Source organism: Podarcis liolepis (genome assembly GCF_965112155.1).
Source record: "Podarcis liolepis genome assembly, chromosome: 6".
Lineage (NCBI taxonomy): Eukaryota > Metazoa > Chordata > Lepidosauria > Squamata > Lacertidae > Podarcis > Podarcis liolepis.
Window position 1 is genome coordinate 53,130,090 of NC_139559.1, and position 20,969 is coordinate 53,151,058.

At 42.1% G+C, this 20,969-nt stretch overlaps 1 protein-coding gene across 1 annotated transcript; it reads left to right on the top strand.

Annotated features, from left to right (window-relative positions):
• The first annotated feature begins 57 nt into the window (after window positions 1-57).
• LOC310709651 (vitamin D3 hydroxylase-associated protein-like) lies at window positions 58-20,475 on the top strand. Its single transcript, XM_083509621.1, has 15 exons — window positions 58-1,226; window positions 3,041-3,154; window positions 4,325-4,468; window positions 5,630-5,763; window positions 7,533-7,739; window positions 8,774-8,814; window positions 9,978-10,102; window positions 11,228-11,353; window positions 12,541-12,638; window positions 13,260-13,359; window positions 13,777-13,820; window positions 14,820-14,859; window positions 15,669-15,777; window positions 16,291-16,436; window positions 16,559-20,475. Exons 1-15 carry the CDS (start codon window positions 1,017-1,019, stop codon window positions 16,685-16,687), a joined length of 1,767 nt encoding a protein of 588 aa, XP_083365747.1. The 5' UTR covers window positions 58-1,016; the 3' UTR covers window positions 16,688-20,475.
• The last annotated feature ends 494 nt before the right edge of the window (window positions 20,476-20,969 follow it).

A 20,969-nucleotide genomic window follows, 5' to 3' on the forward strand; every position in this document is an offset into this window, starting at 1 on the left:
AACAACGCAGTTGTTTTTCGTTTTTAACAAATTAACAAAATGGTTCAAACTAGAAAACCACAATTGTCAGTGAAACCAGAGCAGTCAGAAAGCCAGAGTTAACTGCTGACAAAAGCAGAGCAAGAAAAGTGGGGAGAGGCACAATGGGAAATGCCCTCTTTTAGACTCCCACTGCCAACCTAACATCTGTAAACTGTGGCACAGTTCGGAGGGCCCCATTGTTGCACCATGGTAGAGACTACATTGTGTTTCTGTGAATTCTTCCATTTGAAGGTTTCTTGCAATCTACTAGCCAATACTGTGGAGATAGCCACACACAACCCAGTGGGGAGGCAGGGAGCTTATAGCTTGCTAACTGTGAGCAAAGTGTGTGAGAACTTGGTTCACCCTCTGTGCTGTGTGGTGGGTATTGGAGAAGAGCTCGTTGAAAATGCAATAGTAAGTTACTCAGCAGCATAGGTTAGTATTTTATAAACGGCAAATGAGTTTAAGTTTGGAAATGAGTAACTGTTACTCTTTGCTAAGACAGACCAAAGTCTGTCCATCTCCCAGCCATTTTCTTCAGGCTTCTAAAGGTCAGGCCAATTATTTGTGTGTGCTTTCATGCATATACGAGATGGCTTGGTTTCCACTGAGAGGAGGAAAATTATGTACCTGATCCTTGTAATGTACAGGCTCTATTTACAAGGAATAAGTTGTCATCATAATGACTATTTTGCTCCTAAAAAAAGAAGTGAGCAATGGTGTCGTTGCTTGTTACATCTGATGTGAAAGAGACTGCTCAGAATTGTAAGGACTCTTTTGTCGACTCCAGCAGGAAAACAACCTTGAGTTACTGTTTTAACAGATCAAAGGTCAATTTTCTGGGATGCCTTGGGCGGAGTCTTATCTTGGGAGCCCCTATGTTGATGGTCTCTTGGAGTGTGAAATAGCTCAGGAACTGATACTTAAATAGCACCAGCCTCCTCCAGTATCAGAGAGGGGCAAACTGGGAAGACAGAGAGAAGGGCTTTGCCATGATCCAGGAGAAGTTGATAGAGATCCTGCCCAGGGATGGAATTTATCCTCAGGCTGCTCTTGCTGTTGCCTGTGGCTCGGCAGCAGCGGTTGTGGTTTGGAAATGGGTGGCCCGCAAAAGGATTCTGCAGAAGATGGAAGAGGCCAGGCAATGGCGAGACGACAGCTTGGAACAAATGGAAAAAATGATTTGGAAATTTAAACAGAAGGTAACTTTTAATTGGGGTGGGGTGCAGGGGAAAGAGATGGAGGCCTTTCTGAAAATGAGATATTTCTCAAACAACACTTTTAATGGCTGTGATCATGTCTACCCGAGAGCACTCCAGTCAGGTTTGCTAGTGATCGTGTCCACTTTGTGCAGTTCAAATAAAACTTGGGACCTTTTGGATGCAAAGCAAGCACTGCTGCACTGAGCTAATGCTGAGTCCCTAAGACGGACAGCATCTTGTGCGCCTCATTCTGGCAATTCCTGCAGCTGAGCTGGTGCCCAGTGTATTGCTTTCCTTTCCTTTGGACCACATCAGTGAGGCTGAGAGGGGGGTCTTGTCGTCTGGGCAGCCCAGGGCCTCCGTGACACTGCCTAGGCTTGACGCCAGATAGGTCACTTTGGTGCTGCTAATTCAGCAAAAACAAGGCAGGAGGCAGCAGTTACAAGTTACTGGTCTCTTCAGTAGTTTTTTTTTTTTTTTTTAAGAGTATTGGGACAAATGGATTTTTACTGCATAATCCAGTCCCATAACCATTCAAAATGACTTTTAAAAGTCACCAGAGTATCTCCCACATTCTTCCAATATTCTTCCTACTTTTAAAAGTCACCAGAGTATCTCCCACATTCTTCCAATACTAGCTTGAGAGTGGGTCTGTCAGGTCATTTGGGCTGGTTTTGGCTTTTGAACCCAGGATCTTGGTGCCCAGATTGTTAGGATTAGCATGGACTGGGCATGATGATGTTTGCAGCAGTATCCAAAGTCTGTCTCTTAACAGCAAATCTCCTCTTTTCTGAAACTGCTGGTCACAGGCAGGCTACAGTCCTGCATTTGTGGGTGGAGGAACATGCATTAAAAGTTGGGAGGCTGATGGTGATAGTTCTGCTGCACTTACTCAAGAGTTCATAATCCCATAAATAAACAGGAATAACAAACTGGTGATCCAGGGTTTGACTGTAACTCTGAAGGGGACTGTAGATTAGTGTTTAACAGATTTGGCAAATATTCCAACATTGCTTCAAGCTCCTGACTTCAAGTGTACACACTAATTTGAGCAAGATCAAGATAGGAGAAGCAATTGAAATGGGGAGTTGGGGCCTCATTACAGGCAGCATCAATGTCCCTATCTGCAACACAGGTCCCATTTTGATTGCATCACCACCTGCATCATCATAGCACTCACTGGGAAATCAACATTGTAATAGGATTGTATGAAGACCTTGCAAATTCTGTACTGAATGTGGGACTTTGCTACCAACTGTTGCAGTGCGTTCTTTGGAGTCCTTTTATTCAGAACGCTGCAACTGAGAAACCAGAGACAGCTTTGTCCATGTGAATAAATAGATATGAGTGTGTGTGTGTGTCTGTCTCTCTGTGTGTGTACATACAAGCACACACACAGAGTGGTCCACCCCCTCTTGCTGTGACTATGTCCACAGCTAATATGTCCACAGCCTTAGTAAGTTCTGGCAAAGGTAATACAGACCCCAACAGACAAAAAGGTGTGCAATGGCAGAAGACCTTGAGCTGTTTTGGGTGCCTTTTTAGAAATGTATTTCTCTGTTCCTTAATATATCTATGTACCTCTGCTTGACTAAGGAATTCCCCGAGGAAATAGAAATCTTTACCTTATTTTAGGGATTGCTTCCAAATGGATAGGTGCTCAACCGCCTTGGTTTACAGTTTACAACAACTGATGGACTGCATTCTGGTTTCACAATTTTGAGCTTGTGACCAAAGTGACTTTTATAATTTGGGGCTATTCCCAATGTGTGAGGATAAGCATTTCCTTCTGACACAGCTGCCTCCTCTTGCAGAACCCAGGAATCCAGTCAGAATTTATTCTCTCCCTGTCGCTTGTGGAACTGGCAGAGAAACTTAGAGAGGAGACACTTTCTCCAGAAAGTGTCCTGTATACCTATGTAAAGAAGGTGAGTGCAACTGCTTCAGCAGGAAGCCTTCTGACATACTTCTGTTCAACCACGTGACTTTCCAGATAATGCGCCATTTTTATGTACTAATTGGTAGCTGTTGCTCATTTGGTCCCAGGGGCTCTGTCAATGTAGTGTGTCTGTTATAGGGATATCTATCCCCCCCCTTAAAACCTTTTCCAATGTCCTCATTTTACAACGGGTATAGGGGAAAAAAATATCAAGTAACAGATAGTGCTGAAGGTTTGAAATGTATTGGAGCTCATAGGAGAACAATGCCTGTCACCTGATGCTGCAGAGCATGGCTATGACTGTGCCATTAGGCAGGAGTGAGTAAGTGCTGGTTCCTGGACCAATTGCTGCCATCCCAGACCACTGTCACGCCCCTTAGCACTCTCCCAGTGCCAGTGTGGTGTAGTGGTTAAGAGCGGTAGACTCGTAATCTGGGGAACCGGGTTCGCATCTCTGCTCCTCCACATGCAGCTGCTGGGTGACCTTGGGCTAGTCACACTTCTTCGAAGTCTCTCAGCCCCACTCACCTCACAGAGTGTTTGTTGTGGGGAATGAAGGGAAAGGAGAATGTTAGCCGCTTTGAGACTCCTTCGGGTAGTGATAAAGCGGGATATCAAATCCAAACTCTTCTTCTTCTCCTCCCCAGGCCATTCACATAACAATGGCCCTGTTCCATGCTCAAATGATTTTATCTGGCTGGAATGTGTTATTGAAATGTGACCGTGCCTTTTTCTTGCCTGGCTGGAGAGAGATGTGTGTCTTCTTGTATACCTAAAATGTGATGCAGTGGACAAAGGTCACATACTTTGCTCCACCCATTCTTGACTCTGATTCAACCTATGTGGCTCCTGGAAGGTTACCCATGAGGGAATATGGCCCCCAAGCTACAGAAGTCCCCCAGCCTGCACTGGCTCAACTCTTAATGAATTTGTACCAAATTCTGGGTCATCTAAATCTCAATTATGCTTTTACTGGGCCAAAATGACTGACATGACTTTTAAGTTTGTTAAACTTAGGAGCTGCAAGTAGCAAATTAACAGTCTTCTACCTTCCAAAGTTTTAGACAATGATGACATTTTGAACTTGCTGCAGAGATACCTTTTTTATAATGTGAATGCTCTCTTTCTCCCTATTCCCCCCCTCCTCCTCCTTGGCAAGGCTCTTGAAGTGACCCAGGAGGTGAACTGTGTGACCGATTTTATTCACGGCTGTGAGGAACAGCTCCAGGAAGTGAAGAAGCAAAAGGAGAAAGGCCTGCTGTATGGGATTCCTGTCAGCATTAAGGACCACATTGGATGCAAGGTTAATCCCCCTTTTACCCTTAAATGTGGTCACCACTTTCCTTATGATGATCTGTCTGTGCATCAGTTGTGATGTTGATTGGTTCAACGTAATCATTACTTCTCCCCTCTCACAGCAGCTTCAGCTAACATACAGGGCATGGCCCATTTAATTTTGGCCATTGTGGAACTCTAGAGAAGGGAGATAACTGAAACGGAGTACAGCATGATCACATTCCAATGAAATATATATATACATTTCCAAATTTGGCATACATAATTGTGTGTGCATGTTATGAGTGCATGTTACATGGATTGCCTGGTTCCGCTCACTATGAATGCACAAATGTTAAGGTTGAAATAGGTCTTTTTAAATTGACTCCAGTATGGTGAGTAATTAGCATGTCAGAGTATGGCTGAGGCAACACGAATTCAAATCCTTGCTCACCTGTGAGGCTCACTTTGGGCCAGCCCCGGTCTCCTAGCTTAAACTACCCCACAGGTATTGTTGGATGGATAAATAAATAAATATGGGGAGGAGAGCCATTTTTTTCCATTGTGAGTCCTTTGGAGGAAAGGTGGGATATATAACAAATCGAATGAATGAATGTTTGAGAATTGTAATTGGGTGCTAGGGTATAATATATTCAAGAATCCATTCTAATTCTGTATATTATTATGATGATGATTATTATTATTAAAAACTTGCTCCTAGTCCATGGCAGGCCGTCAGGGTGGGCCTTGGCTAATTAAATAATATATGGCCATTGGCTAATTAAATATTATATGGCCCTTTAAACTGTGGGTAGAGTATTTTGTTTGTTTGTTACTATGTTGTGTATGTTTGTTACTATGTTGTCATGTGATCCTCACATGAAGGATAGTGTAGAAATTCAATCCATCCATCTATCTATCTATCTATCTATCTATCTATCTATCTATCATCTATCTATCTACCTACCTATCTATCTATCTATCTATCTATCTATCTATCTATCATAAATAAGTCGATCAAGGTTTTCTATCAGGGCCAATCCCCATGGGATCTGGGAAAACTTTCTTTGTTTTATGGCGTCTATTTTACCAACAAGGCTTAATAGTTTCGTTCTTAGGCCAAGCAACATAGCTCTAGACTTATTTGCCCCATCATGTTAAATCAGCAGTGTTTGGTTTTATCCCAAAGGGCCACATCTCCACGTGTGGGTTGGTGCACTTTCTCGGCAAAGTGGAAAAGGACGACAGCGTGATAGTAAAAGTTTTGAAGAAACAGGGGGCAATACCATTTGTGAAGACCAACACTCCCCAAAGCATGATTAAGTATACTTTAGCACACTCTCTTCTTTTGTAATTCCCTGTTGCTTTCTCTTTTTACAAATATACCATAGGACTAAGAAAGAAGAAATAAAAATTGTGAGCAGCTTGGCTTTCTAATGTAGCAAAAAACACTATGGGGGACATTACAGAGATTTGGGGCTTTTTCAGATGGCACTCACCGGAACTCAGTTCTGGCACCTTTCAGGTGGGTGCCATTGCCATTCTAAGAGAATGAGGAAGCTGTTTATGGCATATTTTCTAGAAAAATAGCACTGCAGAGTTTGATAGATTATGATCAATGTGGGGGAGAGTGATTTGGGAGGAATTATTCTGAAGAGATCTGAGTCATAAATAGGAAGCATCTCTTCACAATTAAGATAGGGAATTTACTTCTATAATATGTCATGGCAGACGAACCCTGCCCCAACAGCGTCCACTCGCTTAACGAGTAGATAAACTTTTGCCAAGTTAGATCACTGAGCCATTTAGCTCAGTTTGACTACTCGGACTGTAAGTGGTGGGTCTTCAAGGATTCAGACCAGGAGTGTTTTACATCCCTACTTGAAGATGCCGGAGATAGAAAGTAGGATCTTTTATATTATTAATGAAATCTGTTCTTTATTCAGAATGAAATTTTGCATTTTTCACTCACCCCACAAAGAGCATTCTCTTCCTGGTGAAGGGGGCAGGGCTTTTGTTATGTACCTCATTGCACTCACATGTGCATCTCCAGTGGGCATAGAGCTGGGATGAAGAACCTGTGGGTTTTGCTGGGCTACAACTCCCATCATCCCTGACTATTGACCATTCTAGCTTGGGTGCTGGGAAATGGATTCCAACATGATAGGAAGAGCCATAAGTTCTCCTTCCCTAAAAGGATGCAAATGAGGTCGTTAACTGGATTTTACCAGAATGCAGGTGGTTGGTGGTATTTTTGAATGCTTCCCACACATCAGATGTTGCATAGCAGGGAGTATGCAAGTTAGAACTTTTCCCCTGGTTGAATAGTTATTTATTGTCAGGTAACTTTTTAATGAACCTTTTTTCAGTTGTGCGGGTTTCCCACAGGCATCTGATTGGCCACTGTTGGATGCTGGAGTAGATGGGTCATTAGTCGGATCCAGCAAGCTATTCTTATGTTCTTAATAGTGGCATTCCCCACCCACAGTCAACTCTTAACATTAGGATTCTACCAACTTTTTCTTCAGGATGTGTACATTAGCACTGGTTATTATTACCCACAATGCTAAATGAAACATCTACATTCAGAGAATATATATCTCAGAATAGGGGACAAGCTATTTCCACTACATCCTTCTTGTGCATTTCTCTGCAGCATCTGAATAACCACGAGTGATTCTGCAAGATGGTTCTTATTTCATTACCTTGCATTAGTCTTCATGATGTCATTCAAGCACATTCCCTGTATTTCTCAATTGCCTGATGCTATTTCCATTCTATTATTTACCTACTGGGCAATATTCAACTTAATAGTTGTGCTATTGGAAGGAATAGTGTTAGCATAATGGAATCCCCCCCCCAAACCCGGCACATGCTTTGCTCAGTCCACAAATCTGCTCCAGAACCCAGAACAGATTTAGGGGAGGGGTTTGGGGGGAACATTTCATTGCACAAGCAGAACTCCTTGTGCTGTTGGAATATTTTGTTTAGCTCTGTGTTGGATGCAACCCATTGTCTCATGCTTTGTTTGAGTATAAGGCATAAAGCTCCTATAAATCATTAATGGTCAACCCGCTTTCTACTTCACTCAGCTATGACTGCAGCAACTTAATCTTTGGTCAGACAATCAACCCCCTGAACCACAAGAAAAGTCCTGGTGGTTCCTCTGGAGGGGAAGGGGCACTCATTGCAGGAGGAGGGTCCCTCTTGGGCTTTGGGACAGACGTCGCTGGAAGCATTCGGCTCCCATCAAGTTTCTGTGGGCTTTGTGGACTCAAACCAACTGGTAATCGACTGAGGTGGGTCCTGGAAAGTTCACTCAATTAACTGGTCCTGGGCTGGCAGATAGTCAATCAGGTGAATGCTAATGGAATGTGTTTACCGAGCATTAGTGGGAGATGCTTCATTTGAGCAGAAACAACCAGTGCTTTTTGAATTTGCATATTGAATGTAGGTATTCCTGTAGTTCAGGAGTGGGGAACTTTGAGCCTGCAGATGAAATGTGGGCCTGCTCCCATTACCAGCCCTGCACTGTGTCCCCCTTAATTGCTTTTGCAGTGGCTGTTTTACAGAAACAAAGTCTCCTTCCCACTCCCGGTACATGCAGCATAATGCCTTGTGTTTGTTGAAATGAAGAGATGCATGTGGGGCTATAGAAACTTCTGCTTTTTGTGTGGCTGGACTGTAGCCTATAATACCAGTCACATCCATCAGTCCAGCCACTTTTTCCTTCTAACCCTGCCAACCATGGGCCTGTGGCCCCAGGAATGTTGCTCACAAGGGAATGTGGTCCCTGGGGCTGGAAAGGATTTAACACCCTTCCTTGACTGTGATAAATATTCCAATTTTATGCATTCAGAGATAACTGGAGCAAAACAAAGTTTATTGTCATAACTGTTACTGCTACATTTAAATGCCCTGGGCCACTTTAGGAGGAAGAGTGGGATATAAATTTATATGTTTCTATTATTCTAATTATAATTGATACATTATACCCTACAATATTATATATTCTTTTTAAGTCAGTACTTTAAATTTTAGTTTATTACATAATTTCTTTGCTATACATTCATTCACATAGAAGTTGCACCTGTCTGTTTGAAACGTGATTGTTCTGTTGTTAATATCATGCTACATCTAAAGTCAAACTCGATTCTCTCATGATAATATTTACCATGCCAGCAAATTGTAACTGAATGAATTGTTAACTCCAGTGTAGCTGAACTCTAGTATCATTTCTGAATGCCTGCATGTGATTTGCAACTGAAACATGGATCATCTTCTACTGTGTTGATAGTTACAACTTTTTCTCTCTCATTTGCATCATTCCCAGCACACTTGGTCTTGCTAGCCCTATTGCTGGCATGAAGTCGGGTAAGTAATTTTTACCCATTCAGATTAGTAAAAGAACTTTCAACTATGCTAGGAACTCGCATATCCTTTCAGTGACATTAGAGTGTATTTAAATAATGTAGTCCCCTTGCTGTAAACCAGGGATAGCAATTGTGGTTGTGGTGATCACACAGGGCCCCCGGACGTTTCACGGTCTATTGACCCTGTGCCACCACTACAGTTGCTTTCTTCGCTGCCACCACCCTGCTTCTCCCGGGGACACACGGAGTCCAGACAGTTGTTAACATAAACAAATAATCAAGTTTATTTTTAAGTGCAGGAATAAGCGTATGGTTTCAGTTTATTTTTCTCTTGTCAGTTTCTTAAATCTTAGTTCCTAACAACTTCAAACTGAATTATTCCCAACTATCTATCTAACTCCCTAACAATTCCTCTCACTCTCTCACAACTCGACCAACCCACTGCCTATTCCACCCTCTTCCTTCTCCAACACCCAAGCCTCAACTCCCAACTGACAAACCTCAACAGTCAACTCCCAAACCTCAACTCTATCTTTTCCTCCCCCCTTGCATTCTCACTGGCCAATCACATCACACCCCTTTTAACCCTTTCCTTGACCCATCTTAGGAGGCAAACACCACAGTGGTCCTTCTAGATATTTCTGAACTTCAACTTCCATTATCTCACATTGACCATCTGCACGTTGACGATATTGAATGGGGCTGATGGGAGCTGGGATCCAGCATCATCTGCTCACCATGTTGATTATCCCTACCAAACAAATCATTAGTATAGTAGCTCTGAACTTAAATAATTGCGTAAAGTTTGAACTTTTGGTAATAAGAGCAGGGATCACAGTGCATCCTATTCAGACTGAAATCCATTGTGTGTCAGTGGAGTTGTGTACTTGACTTAGTGAAAGTGAACTTGGGAATTTTAAGAACAGTTTTTCTGGGTTACACTACTTGTCCATTTAGCCCAGTATTGTCTAAACCCCCTACTATGTGACTATTTTAACTGGAGGTGCCTGTGTTTGAACCTGGGACCTTCTGTGTGCAATTCATGTGTTCTACCACTGACCTGTGTGGTTCCTCCCCCTTTCTTGGCTACTGGAATGTAGACTAGGGCATAAAAGTCCACATGCTTTCTCTCCTTCAACTCCTATGTCTCCATTTTTTTTGCAGTTACAGCAACAATTGGCCCAATGGCAAGGGATGTGGACAGCCTGGTTCTGTGCATGAAGGCGCTCCTGTGTGATGAGTTATTCTCCCTTGATCCTTCAATACCACCTATGCCATTCAGAGAGGAGGTAAGTGGTGTCAGTGAGGAGGGAGAAGCTGAAATATTCAGCACCATGGACAGCACAACCCTTGGTCAACAATGAGATCCTTTCAAATAATTTATACAATGATCATAACACTGAGAATGTATGATCTGATGCAGTTCTGCATCTGCCAATATTTTGGCCATTTAATTGAATCCTGGTGCATCAATTTCATCATATCAGTTCAAACTCAGCCCGCTAACTGCTCCACAGACCCAGTGTCCCATAGCTGCTTATTATTTTGATCAACTTCAAATACTTTGCAATATTATTCTTGTGGCACATGAAAGATTTGGAAGAAAAGTTTCTGAACCAATTGATTTGTTAGCTAAGCTTTCATTGGAGGAATATGTAGCAAAACTTCTTACTTGGGATAAGTCATCTCCATCCTCATTTATTGCACTCTCGCTATGTGAAGAACCAGAGATATCCATATAAGACAAATTAATTTCATCCTGCCACAAAAGCCTTGCAGTTACTTTTGGCTCCCTTCCTCCAGCTGCTCCAGTTGCTGATTCACAATACTCCAGCATAGATTTCTGGGCTAAATTTGGCAATAGAGTTCCAAATGATTTATCTGAAGCACTGCTGGTCTGTGCTTCTGTGGTAACCATATTAAAACTGTTAAAAGTGCAGGGTCTCCTTTGGTGGAGATTAGCTTCCGAACATTCTTTATCAGCTGAATGCTAAACGCTGAATCAAAACAGCTGTTCTCCCAGCGCTTGCCCTCCAATTAAAATATATGGCTTTTAAGTCCATATAAGAGTAAAACAGATAAAACAGAAATGCTATTTGCTTGTATGTGGCAATTAACATCAACAGCTGAGCCAACTGGCTTTAAAACTATTCAAAATAAAAATGAATTTAAACAGGCCATGGAGCTCAAGGACAAACACAAGCAGCCTTACTTGTAGCAATCTTCACCTGGAAATCTAGAAAACCTTCAAGGCATTCTATATTCTGTCACCTTCCAAAACTTTTGATCAGTGTTGAAGAAACAGTCCCACTGCAGGGATCCATGATGTGGTTTATAAAAGTGGTTGGAAGCTATTTCTATGCTTCAATGGCCACCTGTAAATAGAAGTTCCTATTTTCTTCATCTTCTTCCAGATATACAGCAGTTCAAAGCCCCTACGGATTGGATACTATGAAGATGATGGCTATTTCCAGCCATCTCCCAGCATGAGGAGGGCTGTTCGGGAAACCAAAAATCTTCTTCAACTCAGAGGGCATACAGTATGTCTGTTTCTTAATTTCTTCACCCAAATTCCATTCTAGGATTTTGTTTGTATCTGACACTTTGCCCCAGCTTCTATGGTCATGTGATGAACACTGTCAGATCTACATTGCTTTCAGTTTTTGTTACTGGGTGGGGGAATGAGGCCCAGTTCACACCATGCCTTGTCCATCCAGACATTCTCCTTGCCTTTCCCTGCTATATATTCATGAAAACAAGCACAGTATGTGAACTGGGCAACTGTAAATATATTAGAATTCTTATGTATGCATTTGTATAACAGAAGAGCTGTAAAAATCTGCCATTAAAATACAGTGGTCCCTCGAGTTAAGTACTTAATTCATTCCGGAGGCCCATTCTTAACCTGAAACTGTTCTTAACCTGAAGCACCACTTTAGCTAATGGGGCCTCCTGCTGCCACTGCGCTGCCGGAGCACAATTTCTATTCTCATCCTGAAGCAACGTTCTTAACCTGAGGTACTATTTCTGGGTTAGCGGAGTCTGTAACCTGAAGCGTATGTAACCTGAAGTGTATGTAACGCGAGGTACCACTGTATGCCATTTCTCTACAGTTAGGAATTCTGTGCAGGAAAAATGGTTGTATACTGTCATGCTCGATGAACATGAATATCTTTCACCACATGTGCACACTTGGTTCTAACACATATTTAGTTGCTCACATGGATGCACAGTTTTATACACAGAGAGTATGGAAACCTCCTATGTGGGAAATTTATTGCACATACAGTGGCCTTAATATCAACATACCTGTAGTTTTGGAAACTAATCCACACAACTCAACAAACCTATGCAAATGCTAGAGAGTACATTCCATAAGAAACGGCTGCTAATCCTGGTCCTCAGAATGTATCTGTGTGACATTTTGTTTAAACACTTGTTTGTGGTGGTCAAAATTTATCTGGGGTATACATGAAGAACATAATAGGCCCAGGGCTTATAATTTCTGGGGCAAATTAGCTGCAAAATGAGGAGAGAGCATAGAAAATTTCCATTCCTGTTTCACTTCTACCACCCAACCCTTTACTAGAACTTTGCTTCATTTTCCTCAACACTTTCAGAGAGCTCTCTGAATCTATTAAAGAGTGGGGTGGATTACATAATCCTTATGTGCAGCTCATATAATTTTGCCTGCTGTCAAATAAAAGCTGTTATCTTTTCCTCGCAGCTCATCCCCTTTGTTCCTCCTCGGCTTAATTATGTGGTTGATGAGCTCTACACCAAAGGCCTATTTTCTGATGGATGTGCAAATTTGCTGGACAAGTTGTAAGTAGACGTTCTGGTATGTGAACATGGCTGTTGCTTGATAACATTGCTATTATGGCCATGCATTGGAAAAGCGTGATGCCCGGGATAGCTTTTGTGATAATAATTGGCACATTAATAAATAACAGATTTTCATCAGAATATGTTTAATGCTAGGGAAAACTCAGTTATAGGAAAAGTTCATTTTGTTAAAAGTCTTAGATAATGAAGAGTACCATGCAAAACACATAGCCAAATGGAGCCAAGAGGATAAACTAACTTTGGTTTCACAAACTTTGCAATATAAGAAGTTAGGCAGCCATGAGCTATAACACTGAATGAGGCTATTGGTTCCTCTAAGTCAGTGCTACTGGCAAAGACTACCCCAGGTAACAGAGTCTTTTCACAGACTTGCTACCTGAGCACTTTTTCAATGTAGATATCAGGGCTGAACTTTTGTTTTGTTGTGTGCAAAGAAGGTGAGCTATTAAACTATCTGTAAGCTAGGAAATCAGGAAGGCATCATTTCAAGTTTATTCTCACTTGAAATTCTCAGGAACCTAAATTATTTCGCAGGTTAAGCAATACAACTTCAGATATAAAAACTGAAAAACTTGATTTTCTTCTTCTTTCATCTTCCAGCAAAGGAGACATTGTGGACCCAAATTTGAAATCCCAGATTAATTGTTACCGTCTTCCCATTCTAGTGAAGAGAATTTTTACATTCCTCTTGAAACCTATAGTAAGTATTTGGCTCCTTTGTTTCACTGCAGCTGCACGTGCTTTAAGATGCTGACAAGCATAGGGTAGGATGGCTGGATAGAGTAAGGTGAATACACGTCAAAGAGATGGTGAAGTGACTGCTCTGTACAGTGATACCTCTAGATACAAACTTAATTCGTTCTGGAGGTCTGTTCTTAACCTGAAACTGTTCTTAACTAGAGGCGTGCTCTTGCTAATGGGGCCTCTTGCTGCCGCTGTGCTGCTGGCACAAGATTTCCGTTCTCATCCTGGGGCAAAGTTCTCAACTGAGGTAACTCTTCCAGCTTAGCGGAGTTTGTAACCTGAAGCATTTGTAACTCGAGGTACCACTGTATTCAACACCAATGATGTGATTGTTGGGGATTCACAATGAAACTAAGCTTGTGTTTCTCTCCAGTACCCTCGGATTGCCAGAGATCTTAATGCACTATGTGGAGTTGGGTAAGAAACATCTGGTTTAAAGATTATCATTGGTGACCTTAGCCTTGGGGGTAATCTGTTGGGGGGCACATGCAACTGTGGGTATTTTTCTTGCCATTTCCTTCCTCTTCCTCTTCCAACACCCCCTTCTATCCTGCTTCCTCTTTGCCCAGCAGACTGCCAGAGAAGAGACAGATTTGCTCTTCTCAGAGGACGGAACTGATCACTTGCAGACAGTATTTGTAATTAGGCTGAGGTTCAAATAAAGTTATTCCAAGGATCATGTGCAGCCCTTAGGCCACAGGTTGTCCACTTCTCCTGTAAAACCTTCATCACCTTCCAGCAGCAATGGGGATGCTTGGCTCCTTCAGATGTAGCTGGACTGCAACTCTTGTTATTCCTGACCATTGGACATGCTGGTTGGTTCTGATGGGAGTTGGGATCTAATGACAGCTGGTGGGCTGCAGGTTCCCTATTGCTGCCTTTCAGGAAGCACAGATGGAAGGGAGAGTGTAGTACCCAGCAAAAGGACTGTATGTTGGCAACTTTGCTCTAGTCACATAGGAATGCTGTCTGTAAGGAAATCTGGATGCTTTCAGGTCCCATTTATCTCTATAGTTTGGCAGGCAACTTTAAGGTTAATGCAATATGCATATAGCTTCGGTGCTATTCGGCTATGCCTTTCATATGACAGCAGGCATCTTTGGGAGGCTGCAAAGTGCTGCAGAGGCCATGAGGCACAAAGCAGGAGAGTCTGGTTCCTCATCCCTTCCAGTTCCACAGAGTGATTGACTGAGTCCTCTTTTAATCTCTTATGAAGAGCTTGATTGCGAATTACCACATAGCCAACAAACATTAACCAGCACAGGGTGGGCGGCATCCCATTTTTGTACACTGTTGCAGAGCCACAGTGGAACCATCCCATTTCCCCCCCACTCATGCCGACATACTTTAAGCAGCACTCTTGACTACTTCTCTTTCTGCTAGGCAGTCATCTCTTCATTATTTCCAATGTTGCAGGTCAGCAAAAAACCTATGGAACCACCATGTGGCAGCAGCGGTGAGTTTATGTTTACGATTAAGGCTTCATACAATAACTAGTTTGCCATCTAATCTTGTCCAGTGAGTTATGCATACATGGATGTTCAACAGATGCTATTTTTTTTGACACAGAATGGATTTCCATGCAAGATTGATACTATACAAAACAGCTCTATGAGTTGCTTCACCTGAGATCTTTTGTATTTGGCTGTTAACAGAAACACCACATTTTAAACTCAGATATGAAGGGCAGGGGGTCTGTTTTCTATTTCACTTCTAAAATGCATTAAGAGACCCTTCATACTTGATGGGTAGTGTGTGTATTTTCTACTGGGGTATTGTTTGTGGGCTGTGGCAGACTCTGCCTTTTTAGAAGAGACCTTGTTCCATTATCAGCTACAATGCTTAGATCCCAGCTGGATCACTGAGGTAATCTGTAGAAGCATCATCTCTTGACCCCCAAATTGGTGAGACTTATTTGACAAGAAACTGAGCCTTCAGAGTTGTTTGCCTACTCTTGTGGCATGCTCCTCCAGTAGAGAGGTGGCTTCTGTATTGACTTTCAAGGGTTTGCTAAAGTTGTTTCTTTGCTGCCAGACTTAAGCAGAAGCTTACAGATAATAAGATAATTCTGTTAAAGGCATCTCTTTTTGGATTGTTCTTGTGGTATTTTAATTGCTGTAAACCACTTTGGTATTTTTTTGTGGGTATTAATATTTTTATAAATAATAAATAGAACAAAGGTGGCAATCTAGTCATTGCAATAACAAAGTTTCTGCGTGCTCACAATTTCTCTTGCTTCCAACTTTAACAACATTCTCTTTACAGATGTATCGTGAAGAATTCCTTGCCGAATGGAGGAAACTGAAACTGGATGTCATCCTCTGCCCTGCTTTGGGTCCAGCATTTAATCACAGCTATCCTGGGAAACTATTTGGTATTATCTGTGTCCCAGTAATGTCTACTGTGTGTGACATGTGGCCTCCCCGCCTTTCCATAGCAGTAACATAAATTCTTGTCTGTTTCTCAACTCCCTTTGTATCTTCCTACATGCCAAAAACATACTTAGCTCAAGATGACCAAGGGGTCGAAATGTATGAATGTGGGGCCGTTTGGTGAAGGCTACAAGTGTAAATAATAAATAGATACACATGTCAAATAAGAGAATTAACTGGAAGCATATCGTGAAGTTGAGCAGTTCACTCATGGACCTGTGAGCAGTTTGGCTCAGGCTGATTGGGGCTGATGGGAGTTGTAGTCCAACAACATCAGGAGGCCACCATGCTGCCTTGTTTTGCCTCTGGTTTCGGCTTAACTTAAATGGGGGGAAATCCCAGTTAGCTATGGTTTCCCTCCAGAGTAGTTCTAAACAACAGCAAACATCTTGCTGAAATTAAAAACAAAAGCAAAAACCCAGGTCACGTTATTTATAGCTTTTCTGTACTTTCAGCTGCTACATCCTACACCAATTTATACAACCTCCTGAACTTTCCTGCTGGAGTTGTGCCAGTCACCACTGTTTCCCAAGCTGATGAAGAAGAGCTCAAACACTACACAGGGCATTATGGTGACCCTTGGGACAAGCGCATGAAAGAGGTCAGTGCACATTTACCAGAAAAAACCCACCTGCCTTTTCCCAGTCCTCATGCTACCTAACTATACCTTGAAGCTTTCTAATGCTGTTGTGTTGTCCTGTCTTTTTGCCCCTCCATTTTCAGGCTGTCAGCGATGCTGTTGGGCTCCCTGTGGCTGTCCAGTGTGTGGCTGTGTGTTGGCAAGAGGAACTGTGTCTTCGGTTCATGAAGGAGGTGGAGACTCTTGTTCATGAGAGGAGAACTCCCAAATGATTATAGCATCAATACTAATGGAACAATGCAACCTACCACAGTGAGGGTTAGAACATCTCCAAGTTCACTTCTGAAATATTTTAAAATGCAGGTTAAGGCGTGGTTATTTATGAAATCCAACATCCTACTCAGCGGGAGGCTATTTATGACTAAGGCCTAGTTCTCACAAACAGCAGAAGTCGTGCTTGCACTGTACTACTTCAAATTGTACATGATCAAATGTTTCTATATTCAGAATATACTCTCGTGTATAGAATACAGCGACCTCATACTCTGCATTATTCAGGAATTGTAAGCAGCCCAAAAATCAGTTAAGCTTTCATAGGTTGAGTCCACCATCTTGATTCAAAATGGCATATAATTGAAATGAAGCATAAGCAAAAATCAGTTACTGATTTCAGGAACAATTATGCACAATTTGGTTATGATATATCTTAAGTGTTGTCCAAATGCCTAGTGAACAAACAACTTCTCAAGTTACAGACTAGCATATCAAGGGGAAAGCTAGGCTAGACTCCCACAGAGCAAATGAGAACTTTTGTTCCTGAGATTAATGGCAGCAAGAAAGATTATTTTTTAGGAATGTGCAGGGAAAGAAAAGGTTCTTCTCCTTCACTTGATGCCCAATAGTAAGTGGCTTCCCACTGTGTCTACTTTCAATTAAGGAAAAAAGCTAGAGTTACATCTTGTTTGGACCTCGTGTTGTGATTAAAATGCGTTTTGTATTCTTTAAACATGGTTCTAGTAAGACGGCCACCCTAATAAAGCAGCAGCACCAGGGACAACTTGTGTATTGGGCTACCTAGTAAGGCAATGCTTGTTAGAGGCATCTGTGCTTGTGATATAGCCATTCTTTATTACAATGATATAAACCTCTTAATTCTACCCTATATTTTCATCTTAAAGTTAAGTGTATGTAACTCAGATAGACTGAAAATTAGTAGCTCCCTTGATATCAAGGCCAAATATCCTTAGCAACTGCTTAGTGACCACATATCAGAATAGACACATTTGTGTGGATGGTGTTTGCTTTTGGAAGCCAAGAACAAAGATTCAGGGTGGGGCTTGAAGGTGTGAGGTGTGAAGATCAACCTGGAATTATGGTGCAAGCAATCTGGACTTCGCTACTTACTCTGGGCCTACTGGCTTCTTCCATTGATGTGAAGAGGAAAACATTGAGGTAAACCTGGATTTTAGCAGTGGATTCTGGAAATGGATAGTGCTGTATCCTAATCTATACAATCAGCACTTATCTCTTTGTTCCAATTTGGAGAAGGCTACACAGTGAAGTACCAAAGACCCAACACCTGCCTGCAGGCACCTCCATCTCCTACACCTCACCTTCTTCCTATTTTTGCTTGACACAGTGATCAGCCCATCCTTGGTATGTGTGTGGATTTGGGTTAGTCTGCTTAGGTAGCATAACTCCTATCCAATTTCTATTTGCGTTTTCCCCAGGGTAACATTCCATAAGGGAGGGAATGCCGCTCACGTGAGCAGCGTTGCCCCCCACCAAAGGCCCTCGCAAGCTGGTGCCTCTGTACCTAATGGTTCCCCTCCGAAATATTTCTTCACACGCCACTGCGCATGGTCTATTTTCCATTCTGCTTCTAAAATGCACTAAGGGACTCTTACTTTTCTACTGTTACTGCTTTGAGACTGTTCACTCTTCAGAATCAGCCACAAGGTGGCAATGTAACCATCCTAAAAAACCACAAAGTTTATGGGTGTCTAGAATCTCTTTCTTACTTGCAGCTTCACCAAAAATTTCTTCACAGACTTACTGTGCAGAATTCTTTGCCAAAGGAGGAAACTGAAACTGGGTGTCATCCTCTGCCCTGCTTTGGACCCATCTTTTAAAGAAGGCTATCCTGGGAAATTGTTTATCTGTGTGATGCCCACTGTGTGGGATGTATGGCTTCCTACCCATTCCATAGCAGTGGCCGGCATTCCTCTCTGTCTCCCATGCCACTTCATAACTTTCCACATTCAAAGCTATGGGCTTAGTTTGAGATCACCAAGGTGCAGAAGTGGACAGATGTGGGAGTACAATGAAGAAAATTGATAAATGCATCAAGTATAAGAGAATTAACTGGAGGTGTATTGTGAAGTTGAGCAGTTCACATAGGGACCTGTGGGCAGTTGGGCGCTATTTACATTTTTAAAAAGGTAGTTGCTACTAGTTTGCTTCTTTCTTTCTCCGTTGTTTCTATTGCAGGTGGCATCAGTTAGTGAAACAAGGAGGTAATTTAGTTTAACCCCCCTCGCCGAATGGGCCAAAGATTGGGGAGCTGCCGGAAACACCCTAAATTGTAATCATACGACTGCCAGGTGATGCTGGACTCCCACCGGCCCAGGCCAGCTTGGCCAGTGATCAAGGTGTGGGGATGTTAAGGACTGTAGGAAAGGATATATTTAATAAGTATTATCCTTCCTTCACTCATGCTACTAAGTGATGTAGCAGAGCAGATTCCTCTCAATATAGCTGGAAGCTAGTTTGCAGATTTGTTTGAATCTCTTAGTTAAGATTATTTTCTGGTGTCCCCTTTTATCCTTCCTAAAAGAATAAAGACTCAAGAGTCTTTCTGAGTAAAGTAACAAAAAGTTTACTCACATTTCAGTTCACTATTTGATCCCTGAAAGGCAGACTTTACTTGGTAGTTACACAAAGAAACTGTGTGGGTTCATGCTATAGGGAGACTGAACTCACATGCTGCTGGCTGAGAGCCAGCAGACCGCAAAATTACATGAAAACAACAAAATGGCTGCAGGAGAGCAGCATGGCTGCAAAAGATAGAACAAGAAAACACTGGAGCAAGGCAACTTCAAGACTGAGAAAATGGCTGCAAGACTTGGCTCTTTTTATGGAGTCAGCCAGAGCCACACTCATCTCCCAGATCACACACAAGCGGAGGAAGCTCCAGACCAGTGGAACAGGAAGTTACACTGACTGGATGTCCCTGTGTCCACTCTAGGGAAAGAAGGAAAGTTGCATTTAACTGTACCAATGGATTACATCCCACACAGGGATGATGGGTGTTGTGGTACAGTAGCATCTGGAGGGCCAAAGGTCAACCATTCCTGCTGTCTATGGCTGGTCAAATCTTTATCCTTGGATGCATTTCTATCTGGGAAAAAAGAAGATGCAATTTTTAGAGCAAAGTATGGATGTACATAGGTCAAAGTCTTCCGTTGCCTTCTCTTACAGTAGGAGCAGTCAGTATGGTGTCCTCCTGATGTTGTTTAGTTTCAACTCTCAAAATATACTGTTTAACTGTGCTATAGTGTAACAGTTCTTAGAGGAGAAACTACATAAGCTGTGATAACTATAGAAGCAAAAACAACAAGGACTTTAAGCCTTTAAGGTGGCACAAAAATCTTTGATGCAGAATACTGGAAGTGAAAAGAATATAAAGCCAATGTGGATGTTGGCAATTTTTGTCAACACTGTGCTTAATCGTGTAATTTTGCTGGATGACCACAGTCAAAGGAGCTCTTAATATATCTTTACACCAGTTAATGTTTGGGGGAAAAGGCATTAACTTTTGTATTTCATGGCTATGGAAAATTGTTTTTTCTTAGTTATGTGCAAAATACTATAAAATAAAAATCCATCATGAGCACCAGCAAAATATTCCTTGTATTCAGGACTTTCAGCCCAAGATGCCAAACTGTCCTCCTTCACCTGTCTGCAGTAAGATGACTAAACTATTTCAATTATGTTTAAATAGGCTTGTTAAAAGAAACACTTTAGGAATCCATTAAATCTTATCTCTGGATCAGCAAAATGTTTTCCTTTCCTGCATTTAAAAGTTATATACCAAAGAGCAAAATATGTGGTGGGGGAGAGACTTGCCAAGGCAGGAGGGAAGTACAAAGAAGTCTCTTATCTCACTAGGTAGTAGGTACAATGCCTGACCAACTTATTCCACTAAATTGGATATGTGATTTTAAAAAAAATAAAAAATGTTGTTCCCAAGCACAGTGAAATTCCTCTTCTGGAAGTCTCTCGGAAAGATTAGACGGCCTATTTTGAATAAATATGTGAAATTCAGCTTTACTAATCTTTCCACATCCCTTCTCACCACTGGCTCACATTCCACATGTCGCTATGATGCAGGGTTTTCTCAATCTCTGATTTCATCACCAGGCTGGCCCATGCATACCAAGAACAGGGCGGGAGGGTGGGTGATTGAACGGCAAGAGGCTCCATGTGGGCAAGAGGCTGGGCACTGGGCACTGTTCCCTTTTAAAAGGGAGAGGTGGTCCTGGTCCTTGCCCA

Excerpts from the sequence above, each read along its gene's own strand:
- LOC310709651 (XM_083509621.1), top strand. The coding sequence starts at position 1,017 with ATGATCCAGGAGAAGTTGATAGAGATCCTGCCCAGGGATGGAATTTAT. Across the intron at positions 10,103-11,227 it reads CTATGCCATTCAGAGAGGAG|ATATACAGCAGTTCAAAGCC; the intron begins GTAAGTGGTGTC and ends ATCTTCTTCCAG. Across the intron at positions 12,639-13,259 it reads GCAAATTTGCTGGACAAGTT|CAAAGGAGACATTGTGGACC; the intron begins GTAAGTAGACGT and ends TTCATCTTCCAG.